The 11764-nt window shown below is 46.8% G+C and overlaps 1 protein-coding gene across 1 annotated transcript in view; it reads left to right on the forward strand.

Moving 5' to 3' along the window:
• LOC122542677 (BRD4-interacting chromatin-remodeling complex-associated protein-like) overlaps nt 1–11764 on the forward strand; it is a 52542-nt gene that overhangs the window by 13076 nt on the left and 27702 nt on the right. The window contains exons 5-6 of the mRNA XM_043680655.1: nt 2797–4851; nt 8731–8976. Coding sequence (XP_043536590.1) covers nt 2797–4851; nt 8731–8976 — 2301 coding nt within the window. The remainder of the gene's footprint in view (nt 1–2796; nt 4852–8730; nt 8977–11764) is intronic.

Genomic DNA, 11764 nt, shown 5'->3' on the forward strand with positions numbered 1-11764 from the left:
GGTTTGTTTCTGAGGAATCAGTGGATTGTGTTTATTGGGTACCCATTTTTCTTGAAAACCTGTATATCTATTTTTCTTCTGCTTTTTGTAGTTCTTGGGTGCTGCAGTGTGATGTAGCTCCTTAAAATAATGTCTTGATGCAGCTCCGTTTGTGAGTTTTGGGATGATTGCTTCTGAAGTTAAGTATTTTGTCCATGTTTGTTGTTTTTCTGTAGATGCTGATTTGAAGCTCTCTGTTAACTGTTTGTTCAACTGTCACACTTAGGAATGGGAGTGTATTGTCGTTCTCCTCTTTTGTAAATTTTTTGCCTGTCAGGATATTGTTGATAGTGTTGAATGCTTCCTCTAATTTGTTCCATTTCTGATGACAAAGGTGTGATCAACGCAGCGGACCCAAAGTTTGTGTTGGATAGATGGGAGGGCAGCTTGTTCAAGAGTCTACATTACTGCTTCGGCAATGACCCCTGATACTGGTGCTAGACCCACTATCGCTGGGACAGGTCAAAGACATGCATGAAAATTCTTAGAGGCATGGCATTCTAGCCAGAACTCCATCAATAAACACATCGAATATCGATCCTATCTACCTTGCCTTGAAAAAAAAATTGAAAATGACATCACCCTAAAGAAACCAAGACTTATAAATAGAGAGGTGGGACATTCTACCAGCGCTTCACCAGAGTGTCTCAATGATGATGTTACCTTGTCATGGTGACGAAACGTCTGAAACCAAACTTTCAAGCTCAGCAAGCTAACTTACATACTCCTGTAACATCTTTGTTATCCATACCACTTGCCTTTCCACCTATTTTGGTGTCAGCAGGGATGATTAATGACCAGTTCATCTGTTTTTGGTGTGTCCAGCTGTGGGAGAAATGTTATCCACCTCCTTCATCATACAACTGGACCTCCTATTTGACATTGTATTCAAAACACAGTTCCTCCTGCAACGTGGCACTCCTGTAGTGCTGTATTACTAGATTAGATTTTGAGCCCAAGTCATAGCATGGGAATGAATGTAAAATCCTATTATTCAGGGGGCAAGAGTTTTGCATACCTCACCAAACTGATACTCTGCTAATGCCTTTGCATCCTTCTGCTCTCCAAGGGAAATAACTCCAGCCTTTGTAGTCTTTCTTCATTGTGGAACATTCCAACTTGGCCAACGTGGTGCTGCATCTCCTCTGCACCCTCTTCAGTGTAATAGCATCTTGCCTGTTGTACAGCAACCAGAACAGCGCATACCGCTTTAGTGTGGTCTAAACAGTATCCTCCAACATGACGTCCTAGCTCTTGTATTCTATGCTTTTTCCCCTGAGCCCTCCAAATATTTACTTCTCAAGTCTTTATCCAATTCCCTTTTTTGAAAGTTACTGTTGAATCTAATCCCACCGCCCTTTCAGACAGTACATTATAGGTGGCTGGGTAGCGATGCAGAGTGACATCAACAGCATCAGTTTAATTCCTGCACTGGCTGAGGTTATCATGAAGGTCCCACCTTCACCTCGCCTCTCACCTGAAGCATGATGACCCTCCAGTTAAACTCACCAGCACTGATCTCCTTCTGTCTAATGAGAGAGCCCTTTGGTACGCTGGGACTATGGCAGCTTTACTGTTTTACATTCCAGACAATCATTAACCCACTGGCTTAGAAACATTTCTCCTCAACTCCCTTCTGCTTCCATTCCCAATTTCCTAAAATCCATGTCTTCTGATTAATGGTCATCAAGTCCCTGGCAGCAGTTTCTCTCTGTGTATCGAGCCTTTCATAACTTTGAACATATATTCTGTCTCCCCCTTCACCTTCTCTGCCACACAAAAACAGTTTCAGTCTTTGCATTTGACTTTAGAGAGAAATGGTGGTACAGTGGTAATATCACTAGGCTAATTCCCCAGGCTTGGGGGACTTGGATTCAAATCTTGTTATTATTAATAATTCATGGGATGAGAGCATCACTGGCTGGGCAGTATCCCCAACTACACAGAGGGCAGTTAAGAGTCAACCACATTGCTGTGGGTCTGGAGTCGCATGTAGTCCAGACCAGATGAAGGTGGCAGTTTCCTTCCCTAAAGGACATCGGTGAACAAGGTGGGTTTTTCCCAACAATCGACAATAGATTCATGGTCAACATTAGACTCCTAAATGAAGACATTTATAGAATTCAAACTCCCCCATCAGTCGTGGCAGGATTTGAACCTGCATCCGCAGAGCATTACCCGGGTTTCTGGATTAACAGCCCAGTGATAATACCACTAGGCTGTTGCCTCCCCTGCAGCAGCTGCTGGAACATAAATTCAATTAATTTTTTGTTAAACTTGGAACTGAAAGATGAGAAACTATCATCAATTGTTGCAAAAATTCATTTGATTCACTCATCCTGTCGGGATAGAAATCTGGCCGACACATGATTCCAGACCCACAACAACTTGGTCAGCTCTTAAATCTGAAGGGCACTGGGGATAGGGAACAAATAATACTTTGCCCACATCCCATGATGATATAATTTTAAAAAAATTTAAGTCCCTCCTCCCATGTATCATTTGAATAAATCTGTATCTTCCCTATTGTTTAATATCCTTCCTGAATTGTGATGCCCAGAACTTGATATGTTAGTATGAAAGGTGCTGTAGAAACATGCTTTCATTTTGTATTCTATTGTCATTCAATTAACATTCCAGTTAAAGTGATTCAATCGCATTTCAGTTGCTGCATGAGCGTTGCTGTGATCCTTGACTGTTAATTGTTTTGGACTGGAGAATCTAATTGAGAGTTGCTAATGTATTGAATTTTTTCAGCTTAATGTACAGGATACGACTGTTAATCATTTGAACAGCGGGCAGACTCAGAATTCCTCCAGCGCAGTCGATCTCGATTTCCTGGAAGATGATATCCTTGGGCCATCTCCTGGTTCCAACTTGCAGAATTCTGACCAGCCGTGTGATATCTTGCAGCAGAGCTTGCAAGAGGCTAACATCACAGAGCAGTCTTTAGAAGAGGATGCTGATCTAGACATTGCCTCGCTCCATTTCCCTTCCTTGCAGCCGGTATCACAGGCAGCTGATGCCTCCCAGCTTTTCTCAACTAGCACTGATCTGATTGGTTTGCAGCAGCAGCCCACAGTCCTTGCCCAGCAGACTCTGATCCAGCAACAGACCATAGGCGGCCAAGTTGTGAACAAGGCCATCAACGTACAGCCCTTTTTGCAGCAAGTCGGACTCGGCAATGTGACCTTGCAGCCCGTCTCGAATCTCCAGGGGCTGCCAAACGGAAGCCCGTCCGGGGCATTGGGCATCGGGCAGATCCAAGTGGTTGGGCAGTTGTCAAACCAGTCAGTCATGACCATCAACCAGCCGGCACAGCAGATCATCACAAAGGCTGGGCAGCCTACCCAGGTGACCACCGTGCCGGTCGGGAGCTATATATCTTCGCCGGCCTCGGACCAGCAGCAAGTGGCCTTGAACTCTGCTGGGGTCTCGCCGCCCAACGCTGGACTCGTGCTCCAGAAGAGTGCCCCTCCTGGAGCATTGAATGGAAACTCTCTCTTTGCTGGTACATCCATCGCTCAGGCAAATCAGGCGCTGACGGTCAGGCCCACCATGAGCAATCCCATGACGCAGGCTCCACTCTCAGCCCAAAACGTCATCATTCAGAGGACCCCGACTCCAATCCAGCCAAAGCCAACGGGAGGAGTCATCCAGCACAAACTCTTTCAGATTAGCTCGAAGCCGTTTGCTTCCACCAATACTGCACTGACCATCCAGAATGAAACTTCACTGCAGCAGCAACAGCAACAGCAGCAGCAGCAGCAACAGCAGCAACAACAAAAGGCCCAACAGAATGTGACTTTCATGGCAGGGAAGCCTGTGCAGAATGTGGTTTTCTCTGCCTCCGGGACTGGGTTCCCCCAGACTATCTCCTCCAATGTTTTCAAGCAGCATCAGGCGCAGCAGCAAGCCTTGGGCAAATCCCTGAGTCTGCACCTGCAAGGTGGCAGCATTGTCATTCAGCCTCAGCATATGCAGCAGGCTATGCTTCAGAGTCAGAACCAGTTCCTCCTGCAAGGCCAACTGTCTGGTGCCTCAGCTGTCCCTCTTTCCCAACAGCTCTCTGCCTTGCAGGCAAATGTGGGCGGGCAGATACTGACTGCCCAGTCTGCTGGTGGTCAGGCGCCCGCGACCCACATCATTGCTAGCCAGGGTCCGGCCGGTCAGCTGATCGCCAACCAGACCTTGCCGGCTCAGATCTTGACCAACCAGAACATCGCCGGACAGCTGAACTTGAGCCAGGTAATAGCAGCCCAGAATGCTCACGGAGCAACCCATATCTTGTCTGCTCCCATCCAGCTGCAGCCTGGCCCCGTGGGTCAGTCTGCAGTCTTCCAGATGCCAGTGTCTTTAGCGAATAGTCTGAACCCTCAGACATCAGCACCTGTCCAGGCAACCCTGGCCGGTGGGGCCGTCAACCAGCAGAGCCAGTCGGCTGTCGTACAGGGAGTGACACTGCCCAACCAGGTCACCATGCTGAACAGTGGAGAGAGTCTCGGACAGTCAGTGAGCATCCAACAGCCGGCCAGCAACGCCCAGGGCTCCAGCGTCATCCAGCAGCAAGCGGGACCTGGCCCTGGGTTAATGGCTCTTGGGAATGGGCAGCCCTCGTTGCTGACTGTCCAGACTGCCATAGCATCTCCAGCTCAGCCATCGCAACAGCAGCAATCCGTCCAGGCGCAGTTAGCCTCAGCCCCTCAGTCCAGCAGCAGCAGTATGGTGCAAACCCCTGGGAAAATTATTATCAGCCAGCAAGGATCTGCGGGAGTCATCAGCCAAGATGCAGCTGACATGTTCTTCCAACAGGTAAGGTTAAAAGGCTGTGATATTTCAATGCAGCTGTTTTTTCAATTCACTCACAGATGTCAGCATCACTGGCTAGGCCAGCATTTATTACCCATTCCTATTTGACCAGAGGGCAGTTTGGAGTCAACCCCATTGCTGTGGGTGTGGAGTCAAATGTAGGTTAGACCAGGCAAGGATGGCAGCTTCCTTCTCTAAAAGGCATTAGTGAACCAGATGGGTTTTTCCAACAACCACAACAGTTTCACGGTCATCATTAGACTCCCCTAAATTTATCGAATTCAAATTCCGCCATCTGCGGTGGCAGGATTCGAACCAGAGTTCCCAGAAAATTACCAAGCTCTTGGAATAATAATCTAGCAAATGATTCCACGAGGCCATCGGATCCCCTTTAAAGATTCAAGGCCTTCCTCCTTTCTCCTGCGGTTTGCTTTCCTCGCACGCTCCTCCACTGGGAATCTGGTTCAGCAGAAATGGGCCACTGCGGAGCTTTGGCACAAAGTGATGTGATGGCAGGGCCTGACTGACTGCCTGTGGCGTTGTAGTTGTGACCACTTCACATGTGCACAGTCACAGCTGCATTGCTGAAATCACACCCCGGATCCCAGCCGGGACACACTGTCAGTCTCCTCCAGGTAATCTGGCTGAGAGCACAGAAGCTAGAAATCTAACTCGAGACTTTGGGAACTCTTACAGTCCTGATGTCAAATGAAGCCATGCATTCAGCAGCTAAGCGTGAAGAACATATATTGGGTGGAATGTTAATCACTCTTGTTTGACGCTCCTTGTCTGAGGAGAGGGAAAAAAAATTACGCCCACCTCTCTCAGCTCCTAAATAGTAATAATTGTGCCAGAACGTATGTACTGGAGGAAGTCATTCAAGTCTGTCCCCCTTTCCATTAGATCATGGCTAAACAAAAAGTCAGTAGAGATTCTCCAAAGTAAGCTGCTGAGCCGAAGCACGGGGGAATTAGAAATGAGAGCCTAATTGCAAGTTGTGGTTCTGTGATTTCTTTTGCAGGAGATTGTTTGTCCTGTCTTTCCTGAAATGAATGAGCTCCGAGGCACGTTTCCACTACAGTCTCTGTTTGTCTCCTCTCAGCCCCAGCTCATCAGCCTTCTCATCTGGTCACCTGACTTATTGTCACAGCCATGATTGAGGGAGGTTTAAGTTAAAGCTGTCTTGTTTCTCCTGACTCATAGTGGTAGGCCTTAATCAGTAACTCACCCGTGTGAGTGTCGGGGTTTGAGCGGCATCAGGTCCAAACCTGATCTCTCTCCTCCCAGGGATCACTGCTTCGGGGTTCCAGTAACAAGCATTATGACAGGTGCAGCAATGCAGGTTACTTCTCCACAATCTCAGGCTTAAACTGACCCTCTACATTTGTGTTCTTCAGAGGGCAAGAGTGTGTGTGTGTGTGTGTGTGTGTGTGTGTGTGTGTGTGTGTGTGTGTGTGTGTGTGTGTGTACACGCGCGCACACAATGTGGAGGTGCCAATGTTGGACTGGGATGGACAAAGTCAGAAGCCACATGACACCAAGTTATAGTTCCAACAGATTTATTTGAAATCACAAGTTTTCAGAGTGGTCTGTGTCTATGCGTGTCTTTAGGAGTGCTTTCTGACATCGCCCCTGAACAATCAAATTCTAGTTGTAAAGTTGCACCTCCTTGTTCTGGATTCCCCCAAATTAAAGCACACCATTTCTCTCTCTTTACCATTTAATTATCTCTAACCCCTCAATTAGATCATGTCTCGACTTGTCTAAATTTGAGCAGAAGAACCAAGGATAATAGAGCTTATTCTTATGATTTAACCCTTTGGGTCCCAGTGATATTCTGATAAGTCTGCCCTGTGCTCTCCTTCCACTGTTAGTATCTTTTCCCTGAAGTGTGGTGCCTGGAACTGAATGCAGTTACTCTAAGTGGGACCAGGACAGTGAACAGCTGAAGCACCACTTTCCTTTATGTTCCGTGTTGTTTGAAATAAAGGCCGATCTATCATTAGCCCAGTGGAGCTATTAGATTTACATTTCTAATATCATATAATTTCCGTCAACCAACAGTTGACGGTGTTTATACTGTCAGTCCTGCCAGAATTGACTAGGATCGGAATTGTTTTTATCTTTCCACTGCCACTCATCCTGAAAATCAATCCAAGGTACTCTGGGCTATAGCTTCATTGTGAGCTTTGTCCAACCACCATAAGATGCGCTTGTCTCATGTCCTGATGTTCCCTGAGCTGCAGGACCCAGAGACCTCGGTGGTCAGTCAGCGGTGAGACTGGAGACCAAGGGAATGGTTGACTTTTCCAACTGAACCCTCAGGAAGCAGTAGTGCTTATAGCAGAGAGTGTAGATTATAGAACAGGTGGAACTACACAGTATAGATAGATTTATTAATGAAACACAAACTGTGCAGTAAAGCTAAAAAGGCAGATACCAACCAACATGCGAATCTAACAGTAGGGGGGCATGGATAGGGTAAATAGGCAAAGCCTTTGCCCTGGGGTCGAGGAATCCAGAACTAGAGGGCATAGGTTTAGGGTAAGAGGGGAAAGCTATAAAAGAGACCTAAGGGGCAACTTATTCACACAGAGGGTGGTACGTGTATGGAATGAGCTGCCAGAGGAAGTGGTGGAGGCTGGTACAATTGCAACACTTAAAAGGCATTTGGATGGGTATATGAATAGGAAGGGTTTGGAAGGATATGGGCCGGGTGCTGGCAGGTGGGACTAGATTGGGTTGGGATATCTTGTCAGCATGGACGGGTTGGACCAAAGCGTCTGTTTCCATGCTGTACATCCCTATGACTGCTTTGACTGCCAACCGTATTTCAACAGGAAATTGCATTGATGGAGATCCTTTCAGGTCCCAAGATGCTTCTTGCAAATGATTGTCAAACAAAATCTAATACTGAGTCATAGAGCCAAACAGCGTGGCAACCAGTCCTTCGGTCCAACTCATCCATGCCAACCAGATACTCTAACCTATTCTAGTCCCATTTGCCAGCACTTGGCCTATATCCCTCTAAACCCTTCCTATTCATATACCCATCCAGATGCCTTTTAAATATTTCAATTGTACCAGCTTTCACCACTTCCTCTGGCAGCTCATTCCATACACGCACCATCCTCTGTGTGAAAAAGTTACCCGTCGGGTCCTTTATAAATCTTGCTCCTCTCACCTTAAACCTATGCCCTCGAGTTTTGGATTCCCTCATCCTGGGGAAAAGACCTTGTCTATTTACCCCATCCATGCCCCTCATAGTTATATAAACCTCTCTAATGTCACCTCTCAGCCTCCAATGCTCCAAGGAAAACAGCCCCAGCCCATTCAGCCTTTCCCTGTAGCTGAAACCCTCCAACCCTGGCAGCATCCTTGTAAGTCTTTACTGAACCCTTTCAAGTTTCACAACATCCTTCCTAAAGCAGGGAGACCAGAACTGCATGCAGTATTCCAGTAATGGCCTAACCAATGCCCTGTACAGCTGCAACATGACCTCCCAACTTCTATGCTCCCATGTGAGAGATGATGATTGGTGACCAAAAGCTTGGTCAAAGAAAGCGACTTTAAGAAGCATCTTAAAAGAGGAGAAAGAAGGAAGGCTGGATGGATTGCCAGTGGTGATGTGATTGAAATGGAAGATGTGAAAGAAGCCACAATTGGAAAAGAGGGCTTTAGGAGGTCACTTAGTCCTGGGAAGGACATTTCCCAGGGCAGCTCCACAACTGCAGGTCTCATACTTCCACTGTGTTTTATAATTTTGCATCACCTGTTTTTTTTTTTTTGAAGTATTTTGCTTCACCCCTCCACCAAGTCCCTGAAGTTCAGCTCTCGCTATTGGTGCGGCGTGTGCTGATAACTTTGTCTTGAACGTTGCAGCAGGAACAGAAACAGCAGCAGCTTTACCAGGCGGCTCTGAAACTCCAACAGGAAAAAGGCCTGAACCAGCCGTCCCCTCACAGCTTAGCACCGACTGCCACCACGAGCAGCGTCCCTGCCTCGGTTATCGTCAGCAGTAGCATGGGGCTGGCACCGGCCACGCCTGCGGGACACGCGGACTCCAAAGGACAAACAGTGTTGCCCTCGCTGCCGAACACTCCGTTCCAGCAGATACGGGCTGGACAGGTAGTCCCCCGTCCTCCTCCCAATCTCTCGCTCTCTGACGCTTCTACTAACACGGCTCTTGCTTTGAGTTTGACGGGTCACGGTCGGCGCTATCTGCACAATATTCTCAAAATAATGTTGGGAAAAACATTTTCTCGTAATAAAACAAAGAACTGGTGCTGGAGATCTGAAACAAAAACAGGAATTGCTGGAGGAACTCTGGGAGCATCTCTGGGGAGAAAAGCAGAGTTAACATTTCAGGTCTCGTGAATCTCCTTCATTCTATTCTGAACACTGATTCGATCCCAGCTTGGAGTATTGTGTCCATTCCTGAGTACCAGAATATAGCAAGGTTAAGAGTCCTGGTGAAGGTGCAAAGGATATTTACTAGAATGCCCGCACAGATGAGGGACTAGCGAATCTGTGATTGTTCTCTTCAGAGCAGAGGGGAATTAAGGAAGATTTAAGAGTTGTACAAAATATTATGTTATTGGCAGAAAGGGAGAAATTATTTCAGATAATTGAAGGGATGGCAACCAAGGGAAGACTTGAAAGTAGGAGCAAATTGCTGCTGGAATCTGCACTGAAAACAAAAAATGCTGGAAATCACAGCGGGTCAGGCAGCATCCATGGAGCGAGAACAAGCTAATGTTTCAAGTCTAGATGACTTCATCAGAGCTGACATGAGATGTGGAGAGGCCAACAGTTATATAATAGTAGGGAATTGGGGTGGAGTGCTGGGGGAGAGAGGCTGCTGATAGTGTAGGAAGACTTGAAAGTAATTGACAAAGGAATCGGAGGTGAGATGGAAACGTACTTCCACTCATTGAGTTATTGTGATCTGAAACATGCTGCATGAATGGGTGGGTGGAAACCCATTGAGTAATAACTTTCAGAAGTGAACTGGGTAAAGACCTGCAAAGCAGAAATTTGCAGTAAGAGGAAAGAGCTGGGAAGTGGGACCAGTTGGATTTTGTTTGGAAAAGCTAGTGCAGTCATGCTCAGCTATTGGGATATGGTGATTGAGTGAGCTGAGGAGGGGTGTAAGTCAGTTGAAATAGAGCAGAAGTGCCAGCACGGGTCACTCAGGTCGATAGGCATATTCAGCGGAGATATTGGTGATAATTTGAGCAATGCATCCCAATGAGTCTCTGACTTTTACTTCTGGTTTTGGTGGTTTAAAACAGGCTCTCTCCAAGAAAGGCAGGATAGTGAGTTCTGAGCAAGAAGCAGCTTTCTCTGTTCCAGGTCTCCGATTTCTTGGGGTTGGGGATAACTGAATTGTCGCACGCACCAAGGCCATTTGTCAGTCTTGCCCCAGACTTCTGTTTAAATGTGCAGCCAGCAATTTTTGACTGAATCCCGTCAAAACTCGTATGTGTGCGTGGCCTGTAACAGACTGGTGTACCTCAACCTCTCCAAACGGGCTTCCTTTACTTGCCCTTCCTTCTGCCTCAAAGCTGCTGTTTACTGTTCCTTCTACCTTGTGTCTGTTTAACTTTTTTTTTCCACATTTACTTGTGTCTAAGGAAGGTTCATGTTGTGTCATGTCAGTATCTGATTTTCATAGCAGTACTGAGAGATCACTGCTTAGCCAGAGTCCACACCTCAGTCGTACAATACTGCAAAACAAACAATCAGTGTTACTTTCTGCCAGAAAATTTGCAGAGAGTGCAATCTCAGCAGGTGGGATAACAGTTTAAGAGTTTAGAAGCTGCTGAAGAGATTTAACAGCATGGTTCCAGGCAGGGGGACTTCAGATACACGGTTGAGTTTCAGAAACTGGAGTTGTTGTTCTTAGAGCAAAGACATAGTTGGAAGATTTGACAGAGATGTCAATATAGCTAGAATGAAGCTCCCCTGCACTGTTACTATCTACCCCCATGCTGTCTCTGTCCTAGGAGTTTTTGGGGACAGTGAAGAAAGAGCTTTACTTTGTATCTAACCTTCCTCTGTCCAGGGATTATTTGATGGGGACATTATCAAGGGAGCTTTATTTTCAGTTTAAAAGAGTAGAGGAAGCTTTACTCTGTACCTAATCCTGTGTTATCCCTGTCCTGCAAGTGTTTGATGGGGGACAATGTAGAGAGAGCTTTACTCTATCTAACCCCGTGCTGCCCCTGTCCTGGGAGTATTTGATGGGGGACAGTAGAAAGGGAGTTTTACTCTGTATCTGACCCCATGCTGCCCCTGTCCTGGCTGTGTGCTGAAACTGGGTGCTTAAAATTGGACCTACTTTATTCCCTGCATGACATCATTCACCTTGATCAGCCTCTGAAAATGTACAGGGTTTTTTTGTTTTGGATGAGAAATTTGTTCTTAAACAAATTATCAGTTGAGATTATAGGTACTGCTTATGACTAAGTGGGTGTTATCTCGGACGACCGACTCAACATGGGCGTATACTATAAACCGACTGACTCCCACAGCTACCTAGATTACACCTCTTCCCACCCTGCCCCATGTAAAAATGCCATCCCATATTCCCAATTCCTTCGCCTTTGCCGCATCTGTTCCCAGGAGGACCAATTCCAATACTGAACAACCCAGATGGCCTCCTTCTTCAAAAACCGCAGTTTCCCCTCAGACGTGGTTGACGATACTCTCCACCGCATCTCCTCCACTTCCCGCTCCTCCGCCCTTGAACCCTTCCCCTCCAATCGCCACGAGGACAGAACCCCACTAGTCCTCACCTACCACCCCACCAACCTCCAGATACATCGAATCATCCTTCGTCATTTCCGCCACCTCCAAACGGACCCCACCACCAAGGATATATTTCCCTCCCCACCCCTATCAGGGTTCCGGA

The sequence above is a fragment of the Chiloscyllium plagiosum genome, chromosome 41, assembly GCF_004010195.1.
Source record: "Chiloscyllium plagiosum isolate BGI_BamShark_2017 chromosome 41, ASM401019v2, whole genome shotgun sequence".
NCBI classification, from domain to species: domain Eukaryota; kingdom Metazoa; phylum Chordata; class Chondrichthyes; order Orectolobiformes; family Hemiscylliidae; genus Chiloscyllium; species Chiloscyllium plagiosum.